The sequence below is a fragment of the Erpetoichthys calabaricus genome, chromosome 7, assembly GCF_900747795.2.
Source record: "Erpetoichthys calabaricus chromosome 7, fErpCal1.3, whole genome shotgun sequence".
NCBI lineage: Eukaryota > Metazoa > Chordata > Cladistia > Polypteriformes > Polypteridae > Erpetoichthys > Erpetoichthys calabaricus.
Window position 1 is genome coordinate 161,972,865 of NC_041400.2, and position 17,441 is coordinate 161,990,305.

General features: G+C 38.1%; 1 protein-coding gene across 2 annotated transcripts in view; it reads right to left on the reverse strand.

The window, feature by feature from the left end:
* Positions 1-17,441, reverse strand: part of pdzd2 (PDZ domain containing 2) — a 366,506-nt gene that overhangs the window by 149,997 nt on the left and 199,068 nt on the right. For both annotated transcript variants that reach the window (XM_051929601.1, XM_028805633.2), the window contains exon 3: positions 7,285-7,436. In XM_051929601.1, coding sequence (XP_051785561.1) covers positions 7,285-7,436 — 152 coding nt within the window. The remainder of the gene's footprint in view (positions 1-7,284; positions 7,437-17,441) is intronic.

The following is a 17,441-nucleotide window of genomic DNA, read 5'->3' on the forward strand; positions in this document are numbered from 1 at the left end:
ACACCCCCCTACGTCAGCGCAAGAGAGAGAGAGAGAGAGAGAGAGAGAGAAAGTAAGCTGGATAGCTTCTCAGCCATCTGCCAATAGCGTCCCTTGTATGAAATCAACTGGGCAAACCAACTGAGGAAGCATGTACCAGAAATTAAAAGACCCATTGTCCGCAGAAATCCGCGATATATATTTAAATATGCTTACATATAAAATCACAATTTAAATGACCGCTACGCGCTCGTGTTGACTCGGCGACACCCAGAGCAGAAAGAACGCGCTCCGGCCGCTCCAACCGCGCCATGCGGGGAGTGAGAGAGACGGCAATATCTCACACTCTCTCCCCCCTTAAAGAAATTAAATGGGCGCGAGTGAGACCACTGACCTCCCTCCCTTCTATTAGTTATAGGTTATAGTACGTTCGGCTTATCCATGAGTCCGGCTTATCTATGATACGATTTTATTTTAAAAATTCGTATGATTTTTGGTCTCCGGCTAATACATGAGTCCGGCTTATAGACAAGAACTTAGGGTATATTAAAAGCTAAAAAAAATTAAAAAGCTAATTTTTATATACAAATAAAACTTAACCTTAAATATAAATAAATCTTTAATACAAAAAATTAACATTGAAGGTCTTAGTAATGAACTCAAAAGAAGAAGTAGTTTCATTCTGAATATGCTAAAAAAAAAAACAAAAAAAAAAAAACATCAGGAGCTGAAATTATGATTAATAAATAAATAATTATAGTTAATAAATAAATGATTATAGCTATTGAAATCTCAGACTCTGAGGTGTCTATAGCATATTGGTGGAGAAACCTATCAGGTCAGGTCAGGCTGGGGAACATGCACTGGTACAGCGTGTTGCTGCACCTACCACACAACAAAGCGCAGACACGTGGTCCTGTCCCACCGTCCAGACCCTTGGCTTGGTCTAGCTGCTTTGGTCCTCAACAATGAGGATCCTGTGAGCTGGATCACTCTTGGGGAATTGCACATGACGTAGTGCCATAACTGACACTCCCTCACAATGCAGGTATTGTGCCTTATTTGGGACTCCATGAGCAACCACTAGTTCGACACAAAGTCAAACTAGTAGTACCCAAGGATTCTTCAAAGAGACACAGTGCCGAAGGAATCCAGTCCTCATCTCAGGTCACTGGATAGCTTCTGTCTCGCAACCAAAACAGAAAGCACCAGGACTCTAAAGACTTGGACCTCATCCTTTTGCAGAGATATTGGAAACGCTACACAACCCTTTCCAGTGACCTCATGACCTCCTATGTTCTTCAGTCTACTGACTTCATAGGAAGAGTCACCAGAGATATAAATGTCGCTGCCAAGGTAAATAAACCTTTCAACAAGGTTGACATTCCCTCCGCACACAGACACACTGCTGATGGTTGTGCCCAAGAGGTCATTAAAGGCCTGGATCTTAGGTTTTATCTAGGACACTTGCAGACACTTACAGTAAGACACTTGTCTTTTGAGAGCCCTGATCAGAGTTTTCATTGACTCCACTAAGATCACAACAACGCCAGCAAAGTTAAGATCAGTGAATCTTTCTTCACCAACAGACGCAACACAACCGATGGACCCCTGAAGTACTGAACAGAGTAGGAGCAAGAACATACCCCTGACAAACCCCACAATCAACTGGGGAAAAAAAAGAGGTTCTGTTTCCACTCTGCACTCTCAGGGCAGCTTGATCAACTGAGTTTACAAAAAGCTGACAAAGGAATGCAAAGAAACTCTTGCCATTCGCGTTTGTGCTCACTGAGAATCCTTAGTGCCAGGATGCGGTTGAGGGTATACTTCTTAGGCATAAAACCAGACTGCTCCAGTCGCTGGTAGGTGAGCAAATGATCACGGATCCTATTGAGGATGATCCTAGCAAGCACCTTACCGGGAACTGAGTGCAGTGTTATACCCCTGTAGTTGCTGTAATCCAGGCGATCGACCGTTCCTTTCCAAATAGGGCCAAGTCCCATTTTCCAGTCAGTTGGGATGACGCTTGTTTCCCAAATTGAATTTAAGATTGCTTGCAATGCAAGGAGAACAGCCTTACTACCAGCCTGGAGAAGTTCACCCTGGATACCACAGATCTCTGCAGCCTTCCCTACCCTCAGCTGGTTCAACACCTTTGCAATCTCAGTGAGATTGGGTGGTTCACAGCTAATTGGAGGATCAACCTCAAAAACTGTGGACTGTTGTCCAACACCTTAGCAGAAAGATCAGCTTTAAACAGGTGCTCAAAGTAGCCAGCCCAATGTGACACAAATGCAGCATCATCCATAAGGACCATTCCAACACCCACCCTGACTGAGACTCCCCAAGGAATACATTTGGATGTGCGTAATGCTTCAATTCTTCTGTAAGCAGAAAGTGGGTCATTAGACCATAGATGTGTCACTTGATCAGAGATTCCTCTAACAAACGTCTCTTTATCTGCCCTCAGAGCCTTCATAGTGTGCTTCTCAGTTCCCAGTATAGACCGGCGATGACATCATGCCGTATGCTGGAACTCCTCTTGATGATATCCAGGGTGCCAAAGTGAGACGAAATACCTCCTTCTGGAAACAATACCAACACATCCCTCAGGAACCTTCAGGATTTTGTCACAGAAGGTCTCCCACCTCACATTAGGATCTGAAATTGCACCAAAGTCTGCAATTTCCTCACATAAACTGCATGCAAATGTATTAGAAACAGCCTGATCTTGGAGTCTGGGCAAGTCCAGCCTCGTTCACCTAGAACATGGGAGCCTACTGGACCTAAGCTGGATCTTCAGAGTAGCAACAACAAGTCGGTGGCCAGAATTCACAAACTAGGCACCTCTGTAGACCCTGCAGTTCTGTAGGAGCATTCAGCGATCCGCAGCCCCTGACCTTTTGCAAAATTAAGGACCATGGAGCCACTTTCACCAAGGTCTCCAGACCCATGGGAATCGACACAATCCTCATAGCCAGACCTATCAGTCACCCATGACCAGAGGAGTGTCACCTCTTGGACACCCATCAACCACAGAGCGAAGTTGTGAATAAACTGTCTTCCTTACCATGTTTGGAGCATACACAGAGACAACACACAAGGCATCCAGAGAGTGCCTTAATCTGAGTCTCATAAAACGCTCATTGAAAGGAGCTGATCGACCACAGCAACATATACTCCATGAGTATGACAGTCATCAGAGCTACCAGATCAATAGAAGGTGTACCCAAACTAAATCAACTATCAAAACTAAATTAAATGCAGCTCATTAATTCTAGGTAGGGGTTCTTATAAATTTATCCTGGCAGGAGATATTAATTTTGTATAAAATCCTGCTGTAGCCAGGTCATCTATAACTGCTACTACAATATCTAAAACTGCCTGGATTGTTTAAAAAGGTTTCTCCACTTATATTCAAGATAATATTCCTTTCTTTCGCCATAAATCATAGTTACTTCTGAACTTATTTTTTATTGATAACAACTTGGTGAAGAATTATCAGGATGTTATTTCCTGTTAAAATTCTGCCTATCCACCTCTACAAAAAAAACTATATTGGGTTTTCTGATTACATAAGCTCTCCAAACTGGGTAACAAAGAGTGATGAGACGGATATAAAATAGAAATATATGAGATATATCCTTGATTGATTTGTGTCTTTTTCACTGTAATGGGATTTATAAAACCAACAACATAAACATTGCAGATGCAGCTATGATGTATTTTAAATTAATAGACTTGACTTCACATGGGCAAAATGAATAAACCCAAAATGTAATAGTATTACTTGTTAAACTCGGTTGCTGAAAAAACAACAAAAAAGCCAAAGCCAGTGCCACAATGCTCCAACTAATAGATGTAATGCTTCCATTAAGATGGACACTTTTTTTCCTGTGCAAATTGCACTCTTATTTAGCCATCGTAAGACCATGTCATTGAATAGCAACAGACTCATTAAAACACATTAAGCATTCAGAAAGCAACTTTAGATTTCCAGCTGGTGTGCACTGCCCTTAAATATTCAATTCACTAGGGAATAATTATTTTGTCAGTTTCTTGATTTCTGTGATGCATTTATTCAGTTGTAATATCCAGCACCTGAAGGTTCTTTATAATAGGTTATACACCTGTAAAGTGGGCTGCTGGGATTGAAATGTGTTTCATAAACAGGAGTATACAATCACTGAACTCAAAGCAGCAGCTCTTTAGAAGAATGGTATTCCCTGGCTCTGAAAGTTCACCGTGGCTGCAGATATTCTCTGTCATTATCAAAGGTTCATTCCTGTTTGTGAAGGAATTCACTGCATAGTTGCTCTCATGCTTTCATGTTTGTGAACTTTGTACTTCAAAAAGAGTTTTGACTTAAATTCTGCAAAACTGTGTATTATTGTCACGGGGCTTTAGTTCAAAGGAACTTACTCAGACTCTGGCATCTGTGTTAATATTTTGCTATTTGTCTGTTGTTTTTCTAGATTGCAGTTAATAAACATGTCAGACAATTTGCAGTGAATGGGCCAAATACGAATTCAGTGGAATTTTGCCACTAACAAACAATAAAACTGTTGTTTGTGCCTGCTTCTCCTCATCAGAACTGACCCCCTTTTTTGAGAACAATTTTGGCAGAAAGGAAGCTCTTAATAAGCACATCAAAAGTACAAAGACTCTTGAACAGTATGTAGAATACAGCACACATCTCTTAAGAAAGCATAACAAAATCTTTTTTGGAAATTCAAATTTCTACTGTGCTGCAAAAATAGGTCAGATTTAAATAAGGAAACATTTCGCCAGAACACAGGAACCAGCCTTTAACTATGAAAAAGGATTTTATCATTTAAGGGTGTACGGTATACTTGGAGAGGAGAGATATCCAGGTGAAAATATGATAAGCTAAATGTATTTACAGATATCTCACAATCACTTAAGATATTTTGAAATACATTTTAATATATCTTAAAATTAAATTTACCAGCTATTTCATGATATACTAAATGCATTCTAAAATATCTTAAAATATATCTTCACATGAAATCCTTTTCTTTTTAAAATATTTCAGATAATTTTTAAGGTAGCTCAAGTGCAGCTCAAGATGCATTTAAATTACTAAAGTATCTATCTATTCTGAGAAATTTCAAACACACAGTCTGAAGTAGCTGAAAATAACTTCCTGTAAAATTTCCCCATTTTCAGTGACTCTTACCTTCATTTCAAGATATCTCAAAACAGACGTGTTTTATGATATCTGTATCTGAAATATCTTGAAATGCAAGGGAGGTTATTTTAAGAGATCTCTAAATATAATCCTGATATCTCAAGATGTACTTAGGATATCTGCACATTGACTTCTATTTGAGGTATTTTAAAATTAATTCTCTCCAATGGAGATATTAAATTGTATTTCAATACATATGAAATACATATTAAGATATCTTTAAAAACAAAAGTTTATTTAAAGGTATCTGAATATCTTTTTCAGAACTCTAAAATACAGTTAAAGGTATCGCACATGTATCTCATGATATCTCAAAAACAATTCTGCCCATTCTGAAAACTCCAAAATGCATTTCAAAATATCTCACAATTTCTTCCTCCTTATTTTAAAATGTCTGAAATACAAAAAATAGGCAGTACATTCTGCCAAAGAATAGGAATTCTGAAGAAAGTGATGTTTTTGTTTTGAGACATTTCAAAATATGTTTTGGAAATCTTATAATGCATAGCTCAGAATGCATTTGTGGTATCCTGAAATTCTTACAAAATTACACTGTGACGTTTTAAAATAATCTAAGATATCCTGAAATGCATCTGAAACATCTCGGAAAGTTTTTCAGATAATTTAAAATAGAGGGGTATTTATTTTAAGATACATTGAAATGATATTCTGATGTCTATAAAGCTGAACTGCATCTCAGCTGTCTGAAATTAAATTTCAAGTATATATCTAACTATAGAAAATGCAGGTTGACCAAAAACAAAGGAAACTCCATTACTGTGCTCATTTTTGCCTGCATCTGTTGTGCCTGAAGTTTAAGTGGATGGAGATAGATGGTTCTAAGGCTCCCTGAACAAACAGATACAGTATGTTTGGTACTATTTAATAAATATACCAAAACAAAAAATAAATAAATAACTTAACTTTGTACCTGCAATCAGTAGAGAATGTAACTTCATTTGCACATTATAAAATGTACCCTGAATTGACTAATTGCTAATGAGAGGTTAGGTTATGCAGCACTATGTGTAAAGTACAAGGCAAAGGTGGTTATGCATGAGCTATATAATGCACTAGGGAGGCCTCGCCTGTAGTACTGTGTTCGGTTTTAGCACCCAGGCTACAAAAATGATATTGCAGCATTACAGAAATCCAGAGAAGACTGTTCTTTCTGATTGTAGGACTGTAAAAAACTAGAACCTTTTAAGCTTAAGCAAACAGAGATTAAGATACTGTACATCATGATGAAAACCTTTAAAACTACAAACAGAGTTGGTATAGTTGATCCCAGCTGTCATTTTTTTAATGAATTTTTCATTAACAACACAGGGACATAGATGAAAAGTTGTTATGGGTAACAATTACATTTTTTTTTCACAGAAAGAACCACAGATCCATGAAATAATATACTAGGTAATGTGGTAAACAGTAAGGCTTTAGGGACTTGATGTTATTTATGAGAAATTAGATGAGCAGGATTAGTGAGCATTGTTGGGCTGAATGACCTCTTTAAAATTAAACGTTCCAGTGATCTGAATGTTACTTTGTCTACTGTCCATCCAGTTTGTCAAGCATAAAAAGCCACTCAGTTTTTCTGTTCCACCCAATGTGCCTACTGTCTGTGATTGTGCAGTGTATTATGGAGAGAATGATAAAGCACTGCTCGAAAACACTGCACGCTATGTATTTCACAGAGCCACTCTCAATGTGTTCAACATATGGAAAGAATCTCTCCCAAAAAGAAAAACATTTTTAGGTAAATGCCAATAATGTATACAGTGGATTTAGGAAGTATTCAGTCATTTTCACTTTCTGCACACTTTATTGTGTTGTACATTTAATTTTAAATGGATACATTTTCAATATTTGCCCATCAACAACCCATAACGACAAAGTGAAAACATATATTCGGAAAGGTTTGTAAATGTATTAAAAATCAAACTGAAATCAAACCCTTTGCTTTGGCACTCCAAATTGTGGTCAGGTGCTGTTTGCTTTAATTTTACTTGCGATGTGTCTAGAACATGATTGGAGGCCACCTGTGACATCATTTAGAAAGATACATGTGTGCCTTAGCACAGATTTACTTTTACCTTTCAGCAGCTCCACCATCCTCGACATGGGCCACTATGATGCCATGTGGAGACTTCTTTGAACCTCGTCCACCTGTAATTTGGATACCCAAACCATCTTGTCCTTTTACTATATGCATTTTCCATATCCGACTCCCTTCTCTTGACTGTGGCTACATTAAAGAAAAAAAGAAGAAGAAGAAAAATGTGTCATACTGTTGTAAGCTGCATTTAAAAATGGCTATCAGATAAAACCTATATAATAATCTAAAGATATAACAAAATGAGCAATAGTATAAGACCACAAAAAATCAAAATGGTATATCAGTGCAAATTACATAAGCAGACAGACTTACAAAAAAATGCATTTCTGAACATCTAAATAAACTGACAGGCCAATGAGAAGTTTTACTTGCATATTGACAAGTACTTCAAATTTATCAAACTAACAATGAAAAAAGTCATTTTTGCTAATGATGGATGACACATTTTTCATGCAGTTTAGTCTGAATGGTCTCACTAAACAAGGACAAACTAAACAAGAAATAACAAGTTTTAAAGAATACTGAAAATTTAAATAGAAGTGAAAATCCAGCAATGTTTGAATTATGAATTATTATTAAAATATTTTTTATTTTAGCAACATTCTGAAAATGCTCCCATAAAAAATATAAAAACCAGTGCAGTCAGCCTAGGACTGGGCTATAAACTAGTCAATTGTAATTTCAAATAGAATTCTTCTAGCAGTACAGGTTTGGACGACAAAAAATACCAGCATTACTAAATATTTGTGTGAGCATATTTAAATTGAAAACAAATTCTAAAACAATAGGAAATGCAATATTACTTCAGTGTATTAGTGTCTTAAAGGTATGGACCTATATATGAATTGTGTGTAATAAGTGGGCATACCCCTTTAAGAATATTACGCAGACTGATGCAAGGTTCATTGTGATTGGTGAGTCATTGCTGGCTCCCTTGCACTGGATTAAGCAGGTTTGACAATGTACATGTATATGAATGTACAGTATGTTTAAAGCCAGTGTTTTGAAACTGATTAGAGTTGGGAATATCATTAGTTTTTGTTTTATATCAATTTGATATGTCGTTTCGAACTTATGATTGTGTATTTTGTGTTTGCTTATTTTTAATTCTGGGATGGAGTTGTCATGCTGCCACCATTTCGGTGGCCATCTTTGTTGTGGCTTAATCTATTATGTTTCAGCTTCTGGGGTTCACATGTTCCTTTTATGTCTGCTGTGTTAATTTTTTACATTACATTAACGTTTGTTCATTTCATTTCTTTATGTCAAAGCATCTTCTGTTGTGTTCCTTGTGTTTTGTGGAGGGGCCCACAAGAGACAGAACCACTTGCCCATCACTGCAAGGAACTGCCCTCAGCCTTTTGGGAAAACCCACAGACCCTTGCGGTTCACTGAATGTGCTAATGGTTTCTCTAGTGTTTATATTGTGCTTTTGTGAGGTGTAAATTTTTTACCCTTTTGGTCTGTTTTTGACTCCACTTACTGAATTGTGTATTAGGACTTGTTTGCCTCTGGATTGCCTTTGCCTTTTGAGGCAACTCCTTTATTCTTTTGTGAATTCTGAGCTTCTTTGTTAAACAGAGCCTTTTTGGAAATTTTATAATTTATTTATAAAGATTCACTTTTATGAATAGCTGTTGGGGAGCATGCACTGGTACAGTGCGTTGCCGCACCCACTACACAATGAAACAACTCGGGATCCCAGACACGCGGTCCAGTCCCACCCTCCGGAAATCACCCTCTATCTGCCGCAGCCAGGTGTTACATGGGCAACCCTTTGGTCTGGTCCAACCATCCCCAACAATGAGGATCTTACGAGCCGGACCACCCTCGGGGAAAGGCGCCACATGGCCGTAGTGCCGTAACTGACACTCCCTCACAATACAGGTAATGTGCCTCATTCGGGACTCAATGAGCAACTGCTCATTTGACACAAAGACAAACCAACGGTACCCAAGGATTTTCTGGAGAGACACAGTACCAAAGGAGTCCAGTCTTCGTCTCAGGTCACTGGATAGCGTCCATGTCTCGCAACCATATAGCAAGACAGGAAGCACCAGGACTCTAAAGACTTGGACCTTCATCCTTTTGCATAGATATCGGGAATGCCACACACCCCTTTCCAGTGACCTCATGACCCCCCATGCTCTCCCAATCTGTCTACTGACTTCATAGTAAGAGTTACCAGAGACATGAATGTCACTGCCAAGGTAAGTAAACCTCTCGACAAGGTCAACACTCTCTCCGCAAACAGACACACTGCTGATGAATGTGCCCAAGAGGTCATTAAAGGCCTGGATCTTGGTTTTTATCCAGGACACTCGCAAGCCCAGACACTCAGACTCCTTGCTCAGTCTCTTGAGCGCCCCAATCAGAGCCTCCATTGACTCTGCGAAGATCACAGCATCGTCAACAAAGTCAAGATCCGTGAACCTTTCTTCACCAACAGATGCCCCACAGCCGCTGGACCCCACGACCTTGCCCAACACCCAGTCTATACAAGCACTGAACAGAGAGCAGGAGCAAGAACACACCCCTGACGAACCATGAATAGCTGGGGTTAGAAATATTCTCTCCACTCTAGCTGGCATTTTGAACATTTCTTTGGGACTTATGTTGCAAACTATCTTGGCATATAGTCTGTCTTTTCCTAATAGAAAGGATAGGAGAAAGTCATGTCACGTCCTGCATTTGCATGGTGGCAATGTGAGTGAGAAAGAAGAGGCACTTTTTACAGTTCAAGATGTAGGAGTGAATAGCTGATATTGAATTCTTTTTATTAGCAATGTCTGGACGAGGGCTTTGATGGATTAGAAGTATGTTTGTGTACATACTTAATTAGTAGTATGTGTTGTTTGTTTATAAACACATTTCAGTCTAAATATGTACATTGTACCAGCATCAGCTGAACCCGTCAGATTCTTTAATTATATGTGATATGGATTTCTGGTCAAATTGCCTACTCCCACGTCAGCCCACGGACCACTTACCCACAAGTGTTGTGACAAGTAGGCATTACAAGCATATTATAAATATCAAAGTATTTCAGACATGCAGGGGAATTAAAGGAGAATGGAAAATATAATAAAAAAGATGAAATGAGAAAACTTGCTGCCTCTGTGGGTCTCCATTAACAGACCTTCAGCTTCTGTCATGTGGGTTACTGTAGTTACCTCACTTGCATACATATCACGGACCACTTGGACAAATATGAGAGGCGAGAATGCCCTCTCGGATTGACTTTTAGCCCAGCCTTGGATAGAGCTGTTTAACTATGGGGAGCCAAGTCAGAACACCTGTTTTATCTCCTGATGCTCCACCATGCCCATCAAGTAGTTTTTGAGTTGTTTACTTTAAAGGACAGAACATGGACATTTCTTGCAGTCAAGGATTGTATGTCATCAACATTGGGACTGGACGATATGGCTAAACTCTTGCCAGTCAACCCAGTGATACTGTAAAAGTGTAACATAGTTTCACTTTTTCTGACTTGTGACCATTTTTTCCCCTGTTTGCACCACTCCAATGATTCTCCTTTAATTTTTTCTTTTTAAATGTGTATTATAAGTACTAAGATCTAAGTGAGGAGCTTCAAAGGAGCAAAACAGAGAGACATCATACCAATCCTGGGAATTGTATAAATTGTATAAAGGCCGCATTATGAAGACTGTCTTCATTTGATTTGATGAACATTAAAAATGGTTAATCTGTTAAGTGAAACAAGTCAGAAATCATTTTGTGTTGTACATTAGTAATTAATTTAGACCACTTTGAAGATATCTTTTTTCACTTTGACATTAAAGAGTCTTTTCTGTTGCTCAATGTCAAAAACGTTACATTAAATTCCTTGTGAGTCAGTGTTGTATAATAATTAAATGTGAAAACTTGCAAGGAGGCAAATACTTTTTATAGGAACTATACAACGATGACAAATGGCTGTTATAAAAAGAAATTCTGAAAATTAAAAGAATAAAAAAGTAGGCAAACTTTTTAAAACACATATATAGATGTGAAGATGATTCCCATACATTTTAACTAATACATTATACTGTATAAACCATAGTACAGTAAAACCCTGGTTAATAAATCCTTTATAAAGGAACATTCTCACAGAGGTCATCAGAAAATGTGCTGCATCGCATGTGTAAATTCATGTACCCATCTGTTAGAGTGCTGCAGTAGTTACTGTGTAACCTCCCTAACCAATATTTTTTTTTATCTGTCATTGATATCAGGTATACTGTAGAATGTGAAGTTATATATGAATGCTTAGTTATTTCACACATACTGTAGTTGTTTTACTATTTTTATAAAGTAATAAAATATAATTTGCTCAGTATAACACAGAAATGTAAGGCAATATATTTTTAAACTAAAATGTAGATTATAAAGAGGGAAGAAGCTGGAGAAGAGAACCCCTAGGTAGCAGAATCATGGGTGTAAAGTGTGTTTGTTGTGGCACAGATAAAGAGCACTTACATGCAAACAGGTGGCACTTCTCCTCCTCCAAAATACACTGGCAACAGTGTATGGCCACGAGTGAGTCTCCTTAAAGATCCCAGCTTGGATCGGCTCATGGAGCTGGGGACAGTGAGCCAGATAGTGATGCTGTGAGGAAGAACTAGCAGAGCTAATGTGTAGGCAGTTGAATGAGCAAATGAGAGCCCATGGAGCCACATGGAAGGAGACATGAAAGATCGGGGTTGTATTAGCAGATATTAGTTTTGTTATCTGTCAGAATAAACAGCAAGCCTTTAAAAGGTCACCTACATCCACTATTGTCTAAAGTGCTATTCCATTTCTCCATCCCTCACTCACAGGTCATTATAATACATATCTATATTCTTCTTCTGATGCATCTACCTCCAATATTGAAGTTTCATAAAACAAATTCAAGTTCTGAAATGCTTCTACTTTGTTAACCAAGGTATTACTTTTGTTTATCAGATTCTGTATCAAAGTACATTCAGAGTGGCTTTAAATTACTGGATTAAATGCGTTTTAACTGTTTCCAGAAAAATGCACCACAAATTTTTCATATTTTCTATTCTGTATATTATTCATATGTTCTTGTTGTCAGACATTGCATTTTCTATTATTCTTTCTTGATTGTATACGTCTGTATTTATTTCTAAATTTAAAAAAAAAAAAAACTGGTTATAGAAAACCATCATCTTAAAAGTTTAACTGCAACATTTAATTGTGAATAAAAGTCAATTTAGTTTGAGGAAAGAAAAACAACTTAAAAGAACTGTTACAAAGCAAAGAATATAAAGTCACAAATCTTTTCATTGATAGGCCAACACACCTTCTACACCTAGTTCAGAAAAACACAAATGCCTATGCCACACTTTCAGTTTTGCAGAAACCGCATTCAAGCATGAAATGTGTTTGGAAAGAGTAACGTAACAAATGATGGACAGGTACTGAAGCACTAGTATTCAGCAGCAAAAGCAGCAGGCCCCCACTACAAGACCAGACATTGAATGACAATATTTAAGTCACCCAGAAATTGAAATGTGCCTCTATTCTAGATTGTCATTTTCAAAAATTAGGCACTCAGTATTCTCTTAGGCCTAGGTAAATTAATTCAGTTTGCTGTGGCCAACATTACAGTACCTTGGCTGCCACGACTTCATGGTGTACAGATACACTGTCCCAATTTGATTATGCTTGCATCCTTTATGATATTACAGACAATTTCCCCAGTCAGACTCAAGAAAATGTCTGGAAAAGTTTATTTGTATAGCAGAATTCTGCAAAAGGTGAGCTGCCAGCTATCATTTTACTGCCAGGAATTTTAAATACTTTAACATACAATTTTTTTTAAATGGATTACTCCTGTTCACTTTTAAAAAATGCATTGCTCTTTAGCTTAAAACATTTCATTTATAAGTGTCTCTGTACTTTAAAATTCTAAAATACAAAAACCTCTGAATTTTTCATATTTCTCACAAAAGCTACTTTAATGTATTACTCTTGTGAAAGCTTCGCTATAAGCTGAAAATGAAGTCATGGCACAGTGCAAAGCAAACAGCAGGGGGGGTAACTCACTGGATGCCACTACACTCATCTCAGATGTAACCTTTCTAAAAAAAATGAGTCAAACATGTCATTTGCACTTTTACGTACATGGAAATACCAAAATTCAAAGAAGAAGACTGAAAATGTCCACCAGAGGTTATGAATAAAAGGACAGAAGAAGATATTTCTTGAAATTTACATTCTGTAAAAACTATTGGGAGTCCACCCACAATGCATAGGACAGTTTAGTGATCAGTAGATTTAAAGAATTATTTAAACCACCAAAGCCATCTAAAGCATTGTGGACTTTGATACATTGCCAAAAAGAAGGCAACTTAACATTATATTTTTGAAAGTAAAATTAAATAAACAAAAAAGATACTATAAATATAATTATTTGAATAAATACTCTAAAATGTAGAGTCTGTTAAAATTAAAAACTTTTCAAAACTAAAAGTAAGTACAGTAAGGAGACTGAATGATTCTTTTTCCTGAGAAGCCATGGAAATTACACAGGATATATGATTATAGTAAGTTTATTGGTGGGAGATTTAAAGCAGCCTATGGTTCAGCAGTAACATATACACTACTTGAAAATCACAATTTTGGCACCAGCTACAGATGGCAGGTGTTTAAGAATGCTTATTTTTAAGCTTATACAAAGGCTACCTACACTATTATATGACTGGGTGGTAAAAGTCCTTAACTGAAGAATGGAAATGACATCAACAACAGGATGTTATAGAAGTGGACATTCATCACGACTGATAAATCCTTGTGCTTAGTCTCATGCAATGTGAAAGTTTTGCACAGAGCTTACCCCTAATGATCATAAACAGGAGTGTGAATTGTGGTAAACAGCCCGGACACAGACAGGTAGACATCGTTTAAGCACCACAACACGTTTATTTACACAATATTTACAAATGAAACACACACACAACCCAGTGCCGCAGCACCAATCACCCCAAAGTCCAGGCCTCACAATGTTTCTTCTCAGGTCTGCCTCCACTCCTCTCCTCCGAGCTCCATCCTCTTCCACCCGACTTCAGCCATCGAATGGAGGAAGGCGGCCCCTTTTATCCCCAACCAAACGTGCTCCAGGTGCCTCCCGATAATCTTCCGCCGGCACTCCCAGGTGTGGTGGAAATACCGGCTGCGCACCCAGAAGCACTCCAGGTGTTCCTGGTCGTCTTCCCCCCAGCACTTCCGGGTGTGGCAGAAGTGCTGAGGACCAGGGCTCTCCAGGCATTGTGGTGCCCCCTGGCGGTGACCACGGGCCCCTATAGGGTTGAGCTTCTAAGCTCTGTTCCCGTGGTCCCCAAAGCCACCAGCGTGGTCGCCCCCTCGTGATCTGGAGGAGACGTAAGCCCTCCTTCGGTCCTTCCAGGCATCCCGGCTGGGTGCCACCCACAGCCGCTTGCCTCAGAATATACAATGCTTATTAAAAGTATTCCCTCCGTTTTCAAATCAAATCAAATTTTATTGGTTACATACACATTTTACATACAGCACAATATGGAGTGAAAAGCATAGCTGCTGAACTCCTATGACTTGAGACGACTATAAAGAAACAACAACAATACATAACTTTATAAATTCATAAATCATTAATTATAAATATGTAATAAATAATAACTAATAAACAATAATTTATAAATAATACTAATAACTATATAGATGACTTAAATTAAATCACTTAATGCAACAGATTTGACGATAGACGGACTGTGGGAAAAGCTCCTCCTCAGTCTCTCTTAACTGAACTTTAGGCAGGGGTAGAGTTTACCTGACTGCAGCACAGAAGAGCGGCCACTGTGGGGATGGCTGGCAACATAGATCATTTTCTTTGCCCTGGTTCAACATCACTTGATGTAGATATCTTGGAGGTTAGTGAATGCACACCCTATGACACATTCGGCTGACTGCATCATTATCTGCAGAGGTTTTCAGTCCTGCTCCTTGCTGTTCCCAAACCAGGTGGTTATATTTCCTTTCAGAGTACTTTCGATGGAGGAGATGTACAGAGGTTCTTTAGTATTTGGGAGGACACCGTAGAATCCTTGAGGCATCTGAGGTGGTACATTAAGGTGTCAGTGTGCCTAGTTCAGGTCAGATCCTTCTTGTGTAATTATTTTACATTGAATTTCAGTTGATTCCCCTCTGATAAGTCAATGGGAAACCGATGTTTTATATTATTTGAAATTGGAAAAAATCAAATTCTCAGTTAGAGGATCTGTACAAAATGTTTTCAAAACCTGGCAGGATCTAATCAATATTATTTTAGAATAAGAGAAATAACTATTACCGCATTTAATTCCCTTCTCCATCTCTTATTTACCTATATATTTATTTCTCCCTTTCTTTTATTTATTGTTGCCTTATTAAAAAGCCCTAAGCAATTCTCCTTTGGCTTAGCTCTCCTTCTCAGGGGTGGGGTTTGATTTGTCTTCAATTTTGTTTGGTTATAAATTGATCTATTTGTATGGAATGATTACAATAAAAATTAATAAATAAAATATATAAAAAAAAAGAATTTCAGTTGATTTAATTTGGCTTTTTTGACATGGATTAACAGAAAAAGACTATATCAAAGTGAAAACAGATCTCTGAAAGTGAAAAAGCAAACACAGACAAGAGTAGTTCCTGACTAAATGACTGGGTTACTACAGCATTTTCCCCACCTCAACCAAATATAACACCCTTCTTTTTCTCACCTTCAGCAACTTCTCATTACCTCCCAACATTCACACTGTTGCCAAGCTATCCTTCCAACTCCAACTTTAATGGCTGTGACACTCTGCCCCAGCATGTTAAATGCACCTGGTGTCACTTATGGTTTCCTCAGGAACACTTCTGGGCTAGACTCTCACTTGACGAGGAACATGGGCTCAGAGTTCTCCCAACAGAACCTGCTGTACCTGCAAGCACATGGGCTCCTTTTCACAACATACAGCAGGGTCCTCTGCACTACTTGGCCTGACCGTTAAAACTTATTGAGGCCAAATCTCAGCTTGTTAAAACTCAAATCAGGTTGAATGCTAACTTAATACATTTATTTGCGGAAACAAGTGAATCTGTCTTGCACATCAACCTGATATGTTTCTCACAGCACCATAATTTACATATGATTCAAACAATGCTTTTTCAGTTAATGAATAGTTCAATCTATGTCTCTTCAAGGTATTTTCAGCTTCTGTCTCTGTAAGGGTACAAATATGTACACCACTTGCTTATATGACAAACTGACAACTGATAGTGCAAAGTGAGCTCTTTCATGGCTTCTGCTGTTGCTTTTCCGTGTTAGTCATCACGGTAACTTTGCTCAGGAGGACTGCATCTGTTTTATTACTGTATTCCTAGACTCCAAATTTAATTCACACTTAAATTTAACTTTTTTTGCTGCCATTTTTGTTTGAAAGCAGTCAGTGACAGAAAAATGTTAATATATTAAAAACAGTGGGAATATATTTGAGTAGATTCATATATTTTCCATATAGACAAAGAAGTCTACCTGTATACCAAAGAATAAATATTTTCAGGTAACTATTGCCTTGCATTCTTTCTGAATTTGCTGTGTGCCAATAATGCTTCTGAATTCTGTGTTTTTATTAACAGATTTGTAAACTGACATTTAGAGGTGGCATTTGGGCTATAAGGGATGCTATTAAGCGTTATTAGAAGGCTAAGACATACCTAAGAAAAGTAAAGGAGTGGTTAAAACACAAAGTGCTGAGGTGGTAATAGGTGAAGGCGATTAAGATGATGGGAAAACAGAAATTTCCTGTTTCTGTTCATGGTACACCTGATGGTAAAGGCAAGTTAATTTTTATGATGGGACCAAGAGAAGAGATAAAGTCATTATGTCAAGGTAAACAAAAAACCTGTAACTGCTGCCACACACGTGTGCGTGGGAGGCTGTCTAAGGGCTTAGTGGAGGGTAAGCAACAGAGACAGGGGTTGATGAATTATACTAATACTTTCTGTCTCTCTTTCGCAGACTACCAGAAGGAAAGACCGGCTAAAGCTCCGCCTACTTTCTGGATCAGACATCACTTCACCTCCTGTCCCGCCTCTTCCTCCCAAGAACAGATAAAAGGGCAAACCCTC